At 33.6% G+C, this 18,061-nt stretch overlaps 1 protein-coding gene across 1 annotated transcript; it reads left to right on the top strand.

Moving 5' to 3' along the window:
* The first annotated feature begins 678 nt into the window (after nucleotides 1–678).
* Nucleotides 679–15,990, top strand: LOC135834760 (meckelin). Its single transcript, XM_065348727.1, has 15 exons — nucleotides 679–957; nucleotides 1,084–1,275; nucleotides 1,350–1,645; nucleotides 1,742–1,972; nucleotides 3,072–3,377; nucleotides 3,508–3,653; nucleotides 3,754–3,919; nucleotides 8,617–8,901; nucleotides 8,980–9,204; nucleotides 9,291–9,556; nucleotides 9,921–10,101; nucleotides 10,214–10,333; nucleotides 10,464–10,566; nucleotides 10,850–10,992; nucleotides 15,562–15,990. The coding sequence occupies exons 1-15, from the start codon at nucleotides 708–710 to the stop codon at nucleotides 15,640–15,642; spliced, it is 2,991 nt and encodes a 996-aa protein (XP_065204799.1). The 5' UTR covers nucleotides 679–707; the 3' UTR covers nucleotides 15,643–15,990.
* The last annotated feature ends 2,071 nt before the right edge of the window (nucleotides 15,991–18,061 follow it).

Raw genomic sequence — 18,061 nt, 5'->3', positions numbered from 1 at the left:
AATTAAAAATCAATTTATAAAATTAAACAAAAGCATTTTTTTATTTTTAAAAATTTTTTTTAGATAAATATATTCATAAATTTTTTTTTGAATAGGTAATTTGTAGGTACCTTATATTCTATTAATATTATTACACAGGTATAATTATAATTGTAAGAATTGCAAAATAAAAAATTCCTGAAATTTATCACAATTACGTAGTAAATGAACGTTCAATTTTCATTAAAAATAATATCGTAGGATGAGTCTAAATAAATACGTATATCAGCGCAGAAAACCACACAGTATGAAAAATTATCGATTCGTAATACACAAAACCCATTTGTATAATTTCAATTATGCAATTACAATGTAGCCTACCTACCTACGTTTCGAAAGTGAGGGTAAAATTTGACAAAATTTTAGTCCCAAAAGTCATTCTCGTTTGTCACGTAACACTTAGGTATGCAAATACCACAACAACAATAACAACAATACCAGCAACTAATACGTAAGTCTAGGTACCTATAGAGTTGTTTATCACGGTAGGCAGCTGACTGGTGGTTAATATTTCAGATGATCTAACCGGCGACGCGACGCCGGTTCCTTAGCAACGTTTTATTACAACAAAACTATACACGTTAGCTTTTTTCCCTACCCTATAATATTAATGACTTCCTTTTTTGCATATACACTTATCATCAATTTGGTTACTTAATAAAGCATCTATGTTTTCATTTTTAATATATTTCGATAGTAGCTTTACGAATTTTAAAACTATACTCGGTGCTAGCATGAACGAACTACTTAAGATATTATTGCAATTGTGTGTATTATTTCGTACCTGTACATCGTTCACCGGAGAATTGTTCCCATTCCAGAGATACAACGATTGTAAAATACAAGAGTACTATTCGGTCAATACCCTAACCTGTAAGATATGCCAAAAAGAAAGATTTCTGGTACCGACGGAAGACAGTATGTTCACATGAATTTCATAACATTGCACTTGTTTATTTTTATTTTTTTTTACAACTGTTGCACGTTAGATGACGTACTACTGATAGATTTTTTTTTATTACTCGATGTCGATTTGTTTGCCAGAATTGTCTTGTACTTGTAACGAACGAACTAAGATTACTCGATGGGAAGGAGAATTTCCATATTGTGTACTTTGTAAAGAAAACGAAGAACCTACTTATGATCGAGAAGAATGCATACCATGTCCCGTTGATTCCAATAATAAATCCAAGTGTTTCCAAAACACCGTCAATTGCCAACAGAATGAAATATTTGGTAATCTTATCAAAAAATTATAATCTCAAAAATTGATTCTATCAATTTGAATACATTTTTTGTCTCATTTGCAGTGGAACGAGACATAAGAGGAGATCTACTACCGACGAAATCATGTACAACTTGTGCCGATGGGAATGCACCGAATGACCTGAAGACTGCCTGCATCCCTTGCCAAATTCCAAATTGCACGTGCCCATCGACGACCCACGAGCTTCTCGATTCCGATGTTTGTGCTCCTAAAACCGAACTGACGACGTTGCCCGACGAACAAGGCATTTATATGGTAGATTTCGACAACGTTCATCAAATAATTAGATCTCATTATTTAAAAGTTCATTTGAGATCGTCGCTTTATAAATGTATAAAAGTAGGTGGGCTTTATTCGTTATTAATGGTTCATTTTTGATAATTTGCGCTCATGAGCACATTTTACCTGCCTTTATTGCTGATTGTTTGGTTTTAGTTGAAGAAAAGCAAAGCGTGCCAAGCTGTGGCCAATATGTGTGTGATGCTTTTGTACAAAGATGAACAGAATGGTGGACCTTGTAGAATTTTTCGAGAATATAGGTATATTCCAACGTCCACGTCGAATAATAATCATTTACCTTGGTTGTACTACGGTGAAGGAGATGCGTCTATTTTACTCAATAGGAAGAAGATAGAAACTCATTACAGTCTATACTCCGATAATAAAGTTCGTATTTGTTTTTATTCGAATATTTTATAAAATTATCTGATGTTTTCATTTCAACTAAAATTGACACAAATCAAGAGAAATTTCACTTGAAAAAATGCATCTAGTCTCATATTTTTATTTTTGACATATTTCACGATTACGTACGTGGAGTTTCGAAATTTAAAATTTCATTTTAAAAAGAATTATTTTTTCTAAATTTGAACAGGTTATTCTTTTTTTTTGAACTGTATTTATGGTCGTAAAATTTTTTCAATTTCTATCTCATTTTCGTCAACATTTGACAATCGTGTGCTGAAATTTTAAATTTTTAGCTGTTTTTCATTTTCATCTTTTTTTTTTTTTTTTTTTTAATGGATGCAAATTTTTTTTAAATTTTCGAAACTTTGTGAAATCTTTGTGAGTATGTTTTTTTACTTTTAATGTGTTTTTTTTCAATATAAGTAGTTTGAAATTTTATATAGTTTTTGAAAAAAAAAGAAAAAAAAAGAACACTTTTTGAAAAAAAAAATAATAAAAAATATTAAAATTGCAAAATAATTTCAACGAATTTTGGAAACATTTCATCAATTTTTGGTTATTCTCAACGATTTTCTTTCTATCTTTCTTTCTTTTTATGCAATCAGAAGGCCCACATAAAATTTTCAAATTCTCAATGACATTGGCAGATTTTTACAATATTTTAGTCTTTTTTTTGAAAATCGATTTGTGCCATTTTTTCAACTTTTGTATGATTTTACAATAAGGTTTAGGTGGAAACACTTTGAAATATAGTTTTAAGTTTTAAAAAAAAAACTTTTTTTGAAAGATTTTCAGCAATTACAGTTGTCTTATTTAGAGATACAAAAATTATTTTGAAAAAAATTTCAATTGTAAGAAAATATATTTTATTCATTTAGATTCAAATCTTTTCTCTTGGGTATAATGATGATGACTTTCAACTTTTCAAGTGCATGATCTGACACATTTGCTGTGTTATTTGTTAAAAAATGAAAATCCATACCTACCAAAACATCAGATACCTACCTAATTAATATTTTTAATTTTTCATAAGACATACCTACCTAACTAATTGCAATATCTATCGATTTATGCGTAGGATAGCATGCTACATTTCTACGCAGCTCATTACGCTTTGGATGGCACCTTCTTAGGTTTACAACCAGTTACAGGGAGTGATATCCAAATATGTCCCGGAATATCAAAATATATGAATCTGGCATTCCGTTTTGGATCTCGGTACAAACATTCGTGTACTTTGACAGCCAAAGAATTGTTACAGAAGACTTCCCATAATGAGTTCCTGGATTTATATTTACAGCATTACGATAAATCTCAGTCTTTATTGTACGCGGTGCCTTTGGTGATTAAAAATATATCGGTCAATGCCGAATTTTCAAATAAAGTAAGCAGTACATTACACATTTATTTATCCATATAGGTATTTACCTACCCAAAGCTCTATAAAAGTGCCTGCCGAATACTGTAAAATATCTTTGAATATTTGACTGAATTACCTAATTTTTTCTTCATAGGACGTAGATGTCTCTCAATGGTTACTCACCAGGCGATTTTTCTTCCTTGATAATATCAGCGGAGTTGCCTACTCATCAGATAAACTGAAAATGGTATCGGATGTATCACCCTCGGTCATTCGATATTTGAAATCAGCCAAATTATGGTAAAATTGACCACTGTTTCTAACAATAACAAAACTACCTGCCTACCAAAGTACCAATTTACATTTAGAAGAATTTTTTTTTATTGTTAATGCTTTTCAGGATTAAAACCAGAAGGGAGAAAGAAGACGAGGGTAAAATTTATCCGCCATTTTTGATCCTCGAGTATGGAGAATTGACTCATGATGATGTGACAACAAATGCTTACGTGCATTTTTCATTTTCTGTGGATTATTACATGGATAATGATATTCCTCATATCATCGACGTAATTATTTTATTTTTTAAATGCCTTTAGGTTAATTCATTATCATTACAATCTATCTATTGTGGGAGACGATTTCGCAGTCAGTAGGAAATTGGTCATTTTTGAACAGACTTGATGCTTTTTTGAGCAGAATACTTGCCCAAAGAAAGTGATCAGATCTTGTTTGATCATACCTGAATGGATCAAATCAGATCCGGGAATTTTTGACTACCTACATTAGATCAAATTACACTTGATCAGATCAAATTTTGGATTCGAGCGGACCGCAAGGCGCAAATCAATTCAATAATTTTCTCTTGGACTTCAAATGTTGTAATGAAAGTAGTCTAGGGCTTCGTGGCTGTGATTCAAGTACCTACCTATACCTACTTATTTCTTTTCATCTTTCGCTCTCAAATGAAAAGTTCCGAAATCCAAACTTCAAAAATTTTGAATTTTTAAATTTCAATTTTTTTATTGAATTCAAGAAAAAAACACATTTTAAACAAATTTTTGATATCGATTTTGTAATTCAGTTTTATTTTTGATCTCTGTTGGGAGCCAACTCAGTCAAAAATGAAACAAAATGTACTTATTCTCATTCAATGGAGCTATCCTTTGGTTTCGAGGAAATCAATTTCAAAATTACATCACATCGAAAAAAAAAAACTTGAAAATAGCTGAAAAATCCACTTTTCTCACCCTGGAGAGGGGTCAAATGGGTTTGGAAGGCTGAAACCTGCAAAAGGCACTTGGGGTACATCCTCCCAATGTAATGTGAAAATTTGAACCCTCTAGGTCGATTTGAAGGAGCTACAGAGTGTTATAAAAGTTGAAAAAAAAAACTTGAAAATAGCTCAAAAATCCACTTTTCTCACCCTGGAGAGGGGCCAAATGGGTTTGGAAGGCTGAAACCTGCAAAAGGCACTTTGGGTACATCATCCCAATGTACTGTAAAAATTTATACCCTCTAGGTCAACTTGAAGGAGCTACAGGGTGTTCTGAAAGTTGAAAAAAAACTTGAAAATAGCTGAAAAATCCACTTTTTCCACTCTGGAGAGGGTTCAAATGGGTTTGGAAGGCTGAAACCTGCAAAAGGTACTTGTGATACATCTTCCCGATGTGCTGTGAAAATTTGCACCCTCCAGGTCAGGTTGTAGGGGCTGTAGGCTTTACTAAAGGTCAAAAAACATGTAAAATGACCAAAAAATCCACTTTCTTAACCATGGAGAGGGGTCAAATAGGGTTAAAAGGTTAAAACCTGTAAAAAGCACTTCAGGTACATCCTCTCAATGTACTGTGAAAATTTGGACGTTCTAGGTCGATTTTGGGAGGCTGTAGGCTTTCCTAAATGTCGAAAAACACGTAAAATAGCCAGAAAAATCCACTTATTTTTTGCCTCTGCAAAGAGGTCAAATAGGGTTAGAAGGTTAAAACCTGCCAAAGGCACTCGCAAGTGGCACCGTCCCATTGTATGCTGGTCATTGGGACTCCTTAATAGGGTAATTTCAAGAGTGAGGTGGGGTCAAAATAGGGTCAAAATCAGGTTTTTTCCACCCTACATTGGGTGGGGGTGACATAGGCATCTGAAATTTGGATATGTTATTTACAATGAAGATATTCACCAATGGTAGGAATTTAGACCATTTTCATCAATTTGGGGCCAAATTATGCTTCTCCAAAAAAAAAGACCTTTCTGTAATTTTCAACTTTGACCCTCCAAACTGCAGGGGTTAATTCTAGTTCTCAAGAGAACCCCATTCCCCAAGTTTGACTCTATCTGATCAATTAGAACAGGCTCCAGGTCATAAAACGTAAAAATCACCATTGTGCTGAAATTTATAAAATTAAAAACTGCTGGCCTATCGCAAATAGCCCATTTTTTTTACAAAAAATTGGCTAAAAAACTGTGAAAAAGTACAATTTTTGTAAAAAATTGTCGAATAATGCCTAAAAATTCCTTAAAGTTGTATTTTTTCCCAAAAATTGTCAAAAGACCAAGTTACCTACTTGCTTGAAAATGATCAATTGAAATTCAAGTAAACAATTGATTGAAAAATTGACGCAAAAATGAACAAGATTTACATAGCAAACTATTAAAATTTCTGTTTTATTTGTAATTGGAGTAAGGTTATATATCCTTGCAATTTTTTGCAATTATATAAAATTATTCAAAGTCGCAGAAAGTTCTGTAAAGATGATTCAAAAAGTTGTTCAAAATGATACCAAAATTCAGAAAATGTAAGTATAAGATGACTTCAAAAATCGAAAAATGGATGGAAGCTTTTTTTTATAATGATTCTATCGTTCTTCAAACTGAATTTTCGAAAAATAAGGTATCTGCATTAGGTATTTCATAATTTTGCATTTTTCATTCCGACTTATTCGAACATTTTTTGAATTTCTTCAAAAAGTTGCATAATTTTCTCTTTCTCTCTTTAGAAAAATGTCATGCATTTTGTCTCCTTTCTCCTCGGGGGAGGGGGGGGGGTCTAAAATAAAGCTCAAACCAAATTTAAGTTTTCTGTTTCAGTTACATCAAAATTCTAGGTTGGATGTTGATTTTTTGATTTTCAAATAAGTATTCCAAAAATGGAATTCAACACTTGAAATTTTGCCTACCTAAGTACGTGGGGATTTCAGCCCTTGAAATTTTTAGGTTTTATTAGTCGCGGGGGCCCGCATAATGATCACCTGCACCCCACTGCCGATTCTCCGGGACAACTTTTTTCTTAAAGGGGAAGTCCTAAGGAACATTTCTAGCCCTTGTCCTCAAAAAAAAGTGGCCCTAATCACAAAATGGCGGCCATTTTGATTGACAAGTCAGCCGAAATCGCAGGTTTTGCGTTCCAACATAGGACTTTCACGGAATTTTTTAAACCGTATAAAGGTAGATCGAAAGAGCAGGCAAAAATTCATCACCTGTCAGAATTTCAAGTGCTAAAGTGCCTTTTTAGATTTTTGGTGAATTTTCAAAAATCAAATTTTGGCCAAAATGTGAGAAAAAATCAAAATCTTACCAAATTGACCTAGAAAGCTGAAATTTGGGGTATATCTTATTTTCGACCTTCCAAATCAATTGGAAACTGTTTCAACCCGTTTTGAGCAGTTCTGGAGCCTCCAGCAGATTTTTGAAACTCGAAATTCTCACAAAATTTCATCAAATGGAGTTGGAAAGCCGAAATTTATTCTGCGAACTAATTTCAATACGCTATGAAGTCGACTGCTGGTGATTTTCAAGTCGTTTTGGAGCCTCCAGCGATTTTTTGAAAATTACTGGAGCCTCCAGTAGATTTTTGAAACTTGAAATTTCCCCAAAATTTCATCAAATGGTGATAGAAAGCTGAAATTAAATCTCCAGTTCAATTTTAACACCTTCTGAAGATGACTTTAGGCGAGTTAAAGTAATTTTGGAGCCTCTAGCAATTTTTTGAAAATTACTGGAGCCTCCAGTAGATTTTTGAAACTTTAAATTTCCCTAAAATTTCATCAAATGGTGATGAAAAGCTGAAATTTACTCTGCACTTCAATTTTAACACCCTCTGAAGACGACTTCAGGCGAGTTCAAGTGATTTTGGAGCCACCAGTGACTTTTTGAAAAGTTTCATCGCGTTTTTACGAGATTTTAAATTTCTAAAAAGTAGCTGGAAGTTTCAAAATCACTTGAAACAACCATGCAGTCGACTTCATATTGCATTGAAATTAGTTTGCAGAGTAAATTTCAGCTTGCTAACCCCATTTGATGAAATCAAATTTCAAAAATCTACTGGAGGCTCCAGTAATTTTCAAAAAATTGCTAGAGGCTCCAAAATTACTTGAACTCGCCTGAAGTCATCTTCAGAAGGTGTTAAAATTGAACTGGAGATTTAATTTCAGCTTTCTATCACCATTTGATGAAATTTTGGGGAAATTTCAAGTTTCAAAAATCTACTGGAGGCTCCAAAACGACTTGAAAATCACCAGCAGTCGACTTCATAGCGTATTGAAATTAGTTTGCAGAATAAATTTCGGCTTTCCAGCTCCATTAATTGATGAAATTCTGTGAGAATTTCGAGTTTAAAAAATCTGCTGGAGGCTCCAGAACTGCTCAAAACGGTTTGAAACGTTTCCAATCGATTTGGCAGGTCGAAAATAAGATATATCCCAAATTTCAGCTTTCTAGGTCAATTTGGTAAGATTTTGATTTTTTCTCACATTTTGGCCAAAATTTGATTTTTGAAAATTCACCAAAAATCGAAAAAGGCACTTTAGCACTTGAAATTATGACAGGTGATGAATTTTTGCCTGCTCTTTCGATCTACCTTTATACGGTTTAAAAAATTCCGTGAAAGTCCTATGTTGGAACGCAAAACCTGCGATTTCGGCTGACCTGTCAATCAAAATGGCCGCCATTTTGTGATTAGGGCCACTTTTTTTGAGGACAAGGGCTAGAAATGTTCCTTAGGACTTCCCCTTTAAGAAAAAAGTTGTCCCGGAGAATCGGCAGTGGGGTGCAGGTGATCCTTATGCGAGCCCCCCGACTATATGTTTTTGTTTGCTAGTTTGCAACTAAAATTTTTCACTATCCTGTACTGAGATACCTTTCTTGAAAAAAACTAATTTGTGAATTTCACAAAAGTCTCTGTAGAAATTCAGAAGAATATAATGCAATTTAATGTAGGTAGACTCTAAATAGGTAGGTACGTACACATTTTTGATTTGAATCGTTTATTTTTCAGGTCACAATAGGCATTTTAAGCGCTGCTGTGGTAGTCTGGTCAGGCATTCAGACTTGGAGCTATTGCAGACGTTCTGGACAAGTCACCATCGACATGTCCACCCTCCTAGAGCTTGGATTGACCTGCTGCGGGTACTTTTCAGACATGTTATTCATCGTGGCTGCTGCAGTCGCCCTGCACACGTTACTCTTTTACAAAGCTCAAAGTGTGGCTTACATCATGTTGCCATCTGAGAACCTAGAAAACACCATAAATAAATACATCGTGGTAGCTTTTTTATTAAAGGTAAACATCATTACCTATTTTAATTTAAATTCGGACCAATTTGAATGTCTTATGATTTGAAAATATGATCGCTTTTAGATAGTAGAAGTAGTCAGATTAATCTACGGTCAAATGAAAATCGATATATTCCTAATCGATTGGGAAAGACCCAGAGCTACAGGAGGAGTAAACGCAACAGAAATACAACAGCAGCCAGTGAGCATCTGGAGGACTTATTTTGTGGCTAATGAATGGAATGAAATTCAAACTAAAAGGAAAACTAGTCTATTACTTCAGATGTTACTCACTTTATTGATATTAAAGGTAGGTAAGCCCGAGGCACATACCTATTTTTCCAATTCCATTTCAATCGTAAAGCCTTCACTTCTAATTCTTCGTCTCGATTCCAGGTCTACGGAGTAGAAAGCTGGACCCAAGCAGATCCAGATATCCATCTAGAACACATCCCATATCGTCCAGAAAGCTTACTGCTCAGATTCGGCGTCACTCTAGTCGTGTATTTATTTGTCTACCTAACTCAATGGCTTCTGGTTGTCGGAGTTTACGAAAGGTATATTAAAAACGGTATACAAGAATTCGTCGACGTCTGTTCAATGGCGAACGTCAGCGTTTTCATCTTGCTACAAGAAAACTACGGATACTATATTCACGGCAGGTGAGAAACAAAAACCTAACTCTGTTGTTGAAATAATTATTAAAGCGTATGAAAATGACATGTGTTGGGAAAAAGTTACCATAGCTTGTACGACGAACGAATCCTCCCACTTCTCCATGGCTTATTCGGCGATAAAAGGCCATGTTTTGATTAGAAAGTTTTCGGTGGTATGGTTGCCTACCTACTTTTAAAGTCTATATACATTTTTGACGACTTGGAAATTTCGCTTACCTATATTTTGTTCGTCGATCGATTAAACAAAAAACTTTTACCAACTTGAAACTCGTTATTTTTTTAAACGTGATTTTCGATTATTAATTTTGATTTATTTTTTTAAACTCAACAACCAAATTTTTTTTTATAGGTCAGCCCACGGATTCGCCGACACAGATATGCAAACTATTCTGACTCAATTGAGAAGAGAAGAAGATGACTTAGTCGGTCACAGGGGACTTTTACCAGGCACAGAGCAACAGACCTTTCAGATCATTATTCCGACAGCTTTGAGAACGTATTATAATAAAGTTATGTCACCGTTGAACATTGTACGTCATCGTATCCTACTTACCTACCTACCTAGCTTTAGACTTGTTAATTTTCCAGCTACCTATATCGTGATGTGAATGCAGCTTTTATAATTTTATACGTATGTTACAGATAAACAACAAACATTCTGGTTCGACGTTCAGGATGAAAGCGGTGAATAACGACGATGCTGGTAGAATAGTCGACGCTTATAATAACATGAATAAGTTTCTGGCTGCATTTCTCGATCATGTAAGAGATTATATATTTCGTACAAGTACCTACCTACCTACCTACCTTATTCGTGTACATGTATTTGCGAAAAACTGATGCAGAAACAGTTTTTCAATTACGAGATTAATTTTTTGTTGCATTTTACCAGGCTTTGAAAGACTTGGATTACGAAGTACGAGAGAAATTATTCGTAGAACAGCTTTTAGATATTGAATTCAGCGATTCGTTAGACCGAGGCGTTTTTTATATAGGTGAGTTTTCTCGCGTATCTTTATATATACCCACCTACTAAGTTGGGTATTTTATTCCTACCTGTCTGTACCTACCTACCTACCTACCTACTACCTACTTTTTCAACCAAATTATTTCTCGCACTTTTTCTCTACAATATTTTAATTTGTTTCGCGATTTCCCTTTTTTCCTCATCTTTTCATTGCTCGAGGCTGGTTTGAAAATTAAATTACAATCGAGAAGTTTTTTTCCTTTTTTTTTTTTTTTTAATTTCGTAATGCGTGTTCTGTATTAATTTCGCAGATAACGGACATTCTTTCGATGGCGTATTATTCTATGGCAACGAAGGAACGCTGTTTACTTTCGATTTAATGATGTTTTTATGTATCGACGTGTTCTGCCATGATATTTTGTACGCTGCTATTTTGACGTTGATTATTTCTCAGGTATGTGGATCTATTTTTTTTTCAAGATAGGTACCGACGAGGGGGTGATTCGAGAATTTAGGTGAAATTTTGAAAAATGGTTTTCAAAACATGCGTATACCTACTTTAAATATTTCATTCCTGATTTCCATTTTTTTTTTTTTTTTTTTTTTTTTTTAAGAGCATGAGAATCCTTCTGCATACTTACATAACAAAATAAATTTCAGTTGTTCAATAGAAAATTTATGGTTCTATAAGATTTTGAATTTTCCAAATTTATAAAAAAGTTACGTACCTAATCAAATATAAAAATTAAGTGGCCTACTACATATTAAAAAAAAAAACAACACAATTTCCAGACTTATCTCCGATTTGATTTGAACGAAACAACTCTAGATCAAAAGAAAATGTCTTGAAGTTTCGATAGGTAACTAAAAATTTAAGCTTCCAAAATTCGTTATCAAGTTTTTGGTGATTTTTTGAAAATTTTAAAAATTAAAAAAACTGTTTCAAGTTCAATTTTTAAACTTTCCTATTAGTTCGGTATATGACAATAGGAGTAATTGCACCCCCCCCCCCCGGCGATCCTCCGGGACAGCTTCTTAAAGGGGACGTCCTAAGAAACATTTTAAAGCAAACTTGCCAAAAAAAAAGTTGGCCTTACTTACAAAATGGCGGCCATTTTGATTGACAGGTCAGCCGAAATCGCAGATTTTGCGTTTTAACATAGGACTTGCACGAACTTTTTCAAACTTTACAAAGGTAGATCGAAAGATCATGAAGAAATTTATCACCTGTCAAAATTTCAAGTGCTAAAGTGCGTTTTTCGATTTTTGGCGAATTTTTGAAAATCAAATTTAGGCCAAAAATGAGGGAAAAAATCAAAATTTTACTAAATTGACCAAGAAAGCTGAAATTTGGAATATACCCTATTTTCGACATGCCAAATCGATTGGAAACGGTTTCAACCCGTTTTGAGTTGTTCTGGAGCCTCCAGCAGATTTTTGAAACTCGAAATTCCCACAAAATTCCATCAAATTGCAGTTGTAAAGCTAAAATTTATTATAAAAACTAATTTCAATACGCTACGAAGTACTGCAGGTGAATTTCAAGTCGTTTTGGATCCTCCAGCGACTTTTTAAAAATTCCTGAAGCCTCCAGCAGATTTTTGAAACTTTAAATTTTCACAAAATTTCACCAAATGGAGATGGAAAGCGAAAATTTACTCTACACTCCAATTTTAACACCCTCTGAAGACGACTTCAGGTGGATTTCAAGTCATTTTAGAGCCTCCAACGACTTTTTTGAAAATTACTGGAGCCTCCAGTAGATTTTTGAAACTTGAAATTTCTCCAAAATTTCATCAAACTAAGATGGAGAGTCGAAATTCATTCTGAAAACTAATTTCAATACGTTACGAAGTTGACTGCTGGTGAATTTCAAGTCGTTTGGGAGCCTCCAGCAACTTTTTGAAAGGTTGTATGACGTTTTTTTGTAAAATTGAAATTTCCTAAAAGTATCTGGAAGCTTCAAAACCATGTGAAACGACCATGTAGTTTGCGAAGTGAATTTCAGCTTGCCAACTCTATTTGATAAATTAATGTTGGGGAAAATTGAAGTTTCAAAAATCTACTGGAGGCTTTAGTAATTTTCAAAAAAGTCACTGGAGGTCCTAAAATGACTTGAACCCACCTGAAGTAGTCTTCAGAGGGTGTTAAAATTGGAGTGTAGAGTGAATTTCATTTTTCCATCTCCATTTTGATGAAATTTTGTGAAAATTTAAACTTTCAAAAATCTGCTGGAGGCTCCAGTAATTTTCAAAAAAGTCGTTGTAGGCCCTAAAGTTACTTGAACCCACCTGAAGTCGTCTTCAGAGGGTGTTAAAATTGGAGTGTAGAGTAAATTTTAGCTTTCCATCTCCATTTGATGAAATTTTGTGAAAATTTAAAGTTTCAAAAATCTGCTGGAGGCTTCAGGAATTTTTAAAAAGTCGCTGGAGGCTCCAAAACGACTTGAAATTCACCTGCAGTACTTCGTAGCGTATTGAAATTAGTTTTTAGAATACATTTTAGCTTTACAACTGCAATTTGATGGAATTTTGTGGGAATTTCGAGTTTCAAAAATCTGCTGGAAGCTCCAGAACAACTCAAAACGGGTTGAAACCGTTTCCAATCGATTTGGCATGTCGAAAATAGGGTATATTCCAAATTTCAGCTTTCTTGGTCAATTTGGTAAAATTTTGATTTTTTCCCTCATTTTTGGCCTAAATTCGATTTTCAAAAATTCACCAAAAATCGAAAAACGCACTTTAGCACTTGAAATTTTGACAGGTGATAAATTTTTGCATGATCTTTCGATCTACCTTTGTAAAGTTTGAAAAAGTTCGTGCAAGCCCTATGTTGAAACGCAAAATCTGCGATTTCGGCTGACCTGTCAATCAAAATGGCCGCCATTTTGTAAGTAAGGCCAACTTTTTTTTTTGGAAAGTTTGCTTTAAAATGTTCCTTAGGATGTCCCCTTTCAGAAAAAAGTTGTCCCGGAGGATCGGCGGGGGGGGGGTGCAATTACTCCTATTGCCATATGACGGACTATATGAAATATTAATTTTTTTGAGCGAAGTGAACCAACGTGAATATTTTTTTCAATTCAACTCCCACACATCAACAAACTAAATGTTTTGGGCCTTCCTGGAGCCTATCATGCGATTTTACGATTAGAAATTTTAAATCGCTCTGGAGGGTCAAAAACGAACTGTCCAATAAGCATCGAACGAAGTTATTAAGTTCATTTTTAAACCCTCCAGAGCGTTTGAAATTCCTAAAGATATTTGAAAACTCACTGCAGGGTCCAAGACAGCCCACATACTCATACTGTTTCACTATGAATGAACTTAAGTGTCTGAAATTTTTGTTATGTGGGACATGTTCTTTTGATCTATAGCATGATGTCGTTCAAATCGGAGAATGGCATTTGAAAAAGTTCCCTATTTTGAGACCTCAAAGATGGTTTATTCTTGAGAAGATGATTTTTTTTTTAGATTCAGAGTGCTTTTAAAAACTTTGTAAAATGTCGAAATGTACGAATGACCTGCTCCAACTCTAAGACCTCTAAATTTGAAATACTTAACTCATTACATACCAGAAAAAAATATTCCTAGAGTTGTAAGTATAAAATATGTAGCTGTCAATTACATTTTCAACATTTGGACCACCGAATAATTTTCCTCTGCTGAATGAAGGTTTTACTTGAAAATATCATTTGGTCAAAGTGTATGTTACTTAATACTGTAGTATGATTTCTAGAGTCGAATTCACTTTTGGAATCTTGGATCCATTAAAGAAATTTCTTGAGCTATTTTGGGAACTCTTAAAACGCGTTTCACCAAAATTTTGGCTGCTTCGATCAATTCCTCAGTTTGTTGTTTTGTTTTGCAAATTATTATTGAAAGCTTTAAAATTATTACTAACCTAGTTCTGATCACAAATGCCTTTCTTTTTTAAAGACAAAAAATGTTATTTAGGTTCCTACTATCATCACAGACATAAAATTACATTTAAGTGATTTATTGGAAAAATCAAAATTAAATAATTTGACAAAATTACAATCAGGTAAAAATAAACTAGGTACACCAACAAACAAAACTACAAAAGATGAATTAACTTAATAAATAGAAATTACAGCTCATTGGTGTTTCAAAAATTGGTCCAAATTATTCTATGAAAATAAAATAAAACTTACATCAATTTACTTTATTAGAAAAAAAAACTAAAAAAACGATTCAATTAGTGAGTACCTAAACCTATGTAAGTACATTATGAGTAACTTTGGTCAATTCAAAAATTGATTCCATTTATTGAATAAAAATTTGAAGTAATTTAAAAATAATTATAATGAAAAGAAAGCCAATTAATCAAGAATAATAATTTATTAAGTACCTACATTGAAAAAGAAATGAATAAATTAAAAAATCAAACTGAATTAAAATAAAATAAAATCATGAAAATAAATAAAGATAAAAGATAAGATTACCTAATAAGTATCTACTCAAGTAAAAAGTGAATTCATTTAAAAATTAATTAAAATAAATCTAGTAAGTAAACAAATTCTAGTGGATAAATAATTCTGAAACTAAATCAATGAATAAAAATTTAATTTTTGCTCTCTCAAAATCCATCTATTTTAATTTCTTTTTTGAATCGCTTAAAGAAATGGTCCAAAATAATGGATAAATAGGTATTGCTTATCAGATTCGTGAAGAGGAGATATTTGATATTTCAAAATTTGTAAGAGGAGGCACATGCGTTCTAAAAGTTTATTTTTCAGGTTCCAAACTTGGATTATCAAATACGAATAAGGGGGCATAATGAACAACACTTTTTTGTTATTTTCATGCCAATAGTAGGTATGGGGAGGGGGAATACTTTCAAGAGTGATTCCACTTTTAATACCAAATTTATTTATTCCAAATAACTTATTAGATTTGCGCATATTTTTGCAGTATCCAAGTGTTTAGGTAGTAGGTACTTAATTCATATTTGAAAATAATCATTGAGTGAATAAATAAGTAGATACCTACTTCATGTTTTTCAGATTATTGCATGGTTGAGGAACAGAGGAGGTCGACGGAATTTAGCAAAGAAAACGCTTGTCGATGACAGATTTCTAATTTAATTTTATATTCACTGTTCTGAAATTGATGTATGCTCTTACCAAAGTTCTATGTATACGAATGAGAAATGCGATACAAGGGTTTTATGAGTTTTCCATTCTACCTAAATCGTATTGAAAATTACGAGTACAAATTACATTACGTGTATTGTGTTATTTTCTTTCGATTTATCGGTGTTCGGTAGGTAAGTTACATCCTATATACTTATCAGAAAACGTCAAGTTTATTCGAAAGATTTTGTACGTCTGCCTATTTTTAATCATTTTTTAAACTAACTTATGTATTTTATTCGTTACGGGAATTTTTATAAATATTTGTACTTCGTGTAATTAAATTGTGTACTTTTCCAAGTGGCTTTTTTATTTTTTAAAAGGTTGGGAATTTAATTATTTAAGCGAGCGAACGTCTTATGCTTTTTATCAAACAGTTGCTGATCTTTGTGCTGAGAATCAAAGCTAAGAACCTATAATATCTATGAGGACTGTCTACGAGTATCATCTACATCACACGTGTACGTATCGATTCCACAATATGAGAAATGGTGACAAGTGTTTGTTAATTAGGTAGATATGACTAGTATGAGTCATGGGAAATACGCATACCTTGCTCTGTTCTTTGAAATATTTGTGTGCAGTTACTGCAGTTGAATCTGTTGAGCCATACGTGAAACGATGAGATGGTAGGTCCTATGTTTTTGTAAATTGTGAAATACCTATAATTTCATCCTTCGGTTTATCGATTATGGTCGAAACTTTTGCTCATACATTCTCTCTATACTGGATATTATTATGGTGAGTACCTTTACCAACCTACTTGAATCGGATTTCTTATCAGGCTATTAATTTTTGATACGATACAGATCGGTGACCTTCGGAATTCTTTTTTTTAAGGAAGGGAGGGGAGACACAGAGGGGTCGGATTAAAAAATTAAATAAAAATTTGAACTCAACGACCATGAATGTTGGCATGCATCAAAATGTCACAACACATCCATAAACCACTTCATTCTTGATTTTTTTTAAAAATTTGGATCAGAAGTGAAGACCCTTAGAGTTCTGATTTCATATTTTTTTCCTTCTCGTTTCCTTACTCAATCCATTGGCAAACTCGTTTTATAAATTAAGTTCCTATGTACTTCTAGCCAAAGCTAGTAATTTTTTATTCAGACAACCAGATGTTCAAGTTTTTTTTCTTCAAAAAAAAATTATTGCTAATCCCAGAATCTGCTCCGTTTGAAAAAAAATCCGAGACTCCAAGACCATAACCAGAATGAGAAAACGTTTTTATAATTGAATAATTTATCAAGTTGAAACAACCAAGCCAATTACAAAATACATTATATGATACATATCTACATACATACAACTTACGTCTGTTAAAACTATGGAATTTCTAATTTCACGTCCTTTGCTGGAGGTTCATCTTCATTCTTACTAGAAACACGTTTTCTCAGTCTAACGCCATCACTTCGACTCTTCATCATGGCTTCAACGTCATCTTTTCGATCATTCATCGCAGACTTCTCAACTTCATCATCATGTTTTTCGTCATTTGTAGCATCATTCATCTCAGCATCCGTGTTCTGGTCACTCAAGAGTGGTTCTCCAGTATCATCATCTGTTATTTGTCTACTTCTAGGGGACATCTTGGATCCAACATAATTTTTCGCCTTTGTGACCATAAAGCTGACCCCGGGTACTGCATAATCCATGAACAGCGATAAAGCGAATTTACTCAGGCTGGGCTCATCATTGTCATCTTCTTTCTTATCCTCTTTTTTCTCACTCTTAAGCACGTAGTCTTTCGGATTTCGATATTTCTTATCATCAGCTCGTATGGAAGGATCGAACTCGAGATCTGTTTTGCGATCTTCGATGAATTGTGTCAAGTTCAAGGTCAATTTCTCGTCTTCCATGTGTGGCACTGCTTTTAAATTCAAAACATGGCCAACTGAAATAAATCCAACCAGTTGTAATTTTTTTATAATGTCTTCTGTTAATTCGCAACACAATGTGCGACCCAGCGGATGAAAATCTTGTTGGATGTAATTCCATCCGTAATTAGTACATTGACTTTCTGCACATAAGTCATTGGTCGAATCTTCGTAAGGATTATTGATTGTGACGATCAGCATGTTATAAAATTCCGTCGCTGTTCGTGGGTACGTGACTATTTTCCAGAATGCTAATGGTACTCTTACTTTTCTGCCAGGTCCGAGATATATCTCTTTGTCAGAAATTGTTAAAGTTCCGTAAGTTCCGGTCACTACATAGACGCCAAATAAGCCCTAAAATGGAAATGAGAAGAAACAAAGCTAAGTATAGGCTTGAAACGAAGATATTACTGAACAATACAACTTAATATGTAGGTAGGTTATATTATAGGTAAGTACTAACTCGAACTAAATGCGTTATATGATTT

This window comes from Planococcus citri, chromosome 2 (assembly GCF_950023065.1).
Source record: "Planococcus citri chromosome 2, ihPlaCitr1.1, whole genome shotgun sequence".
NCBI lineage: Eukaryota > Metazoa > Arthropoda > Insecta > Hemiptera > Pseudococcidae > Planococcus > Planococcus citri.
Note: the sequence above shows the minus strand (reverse complement) of the source record. Positions and strands in the feature narration are given on the sequence as shown.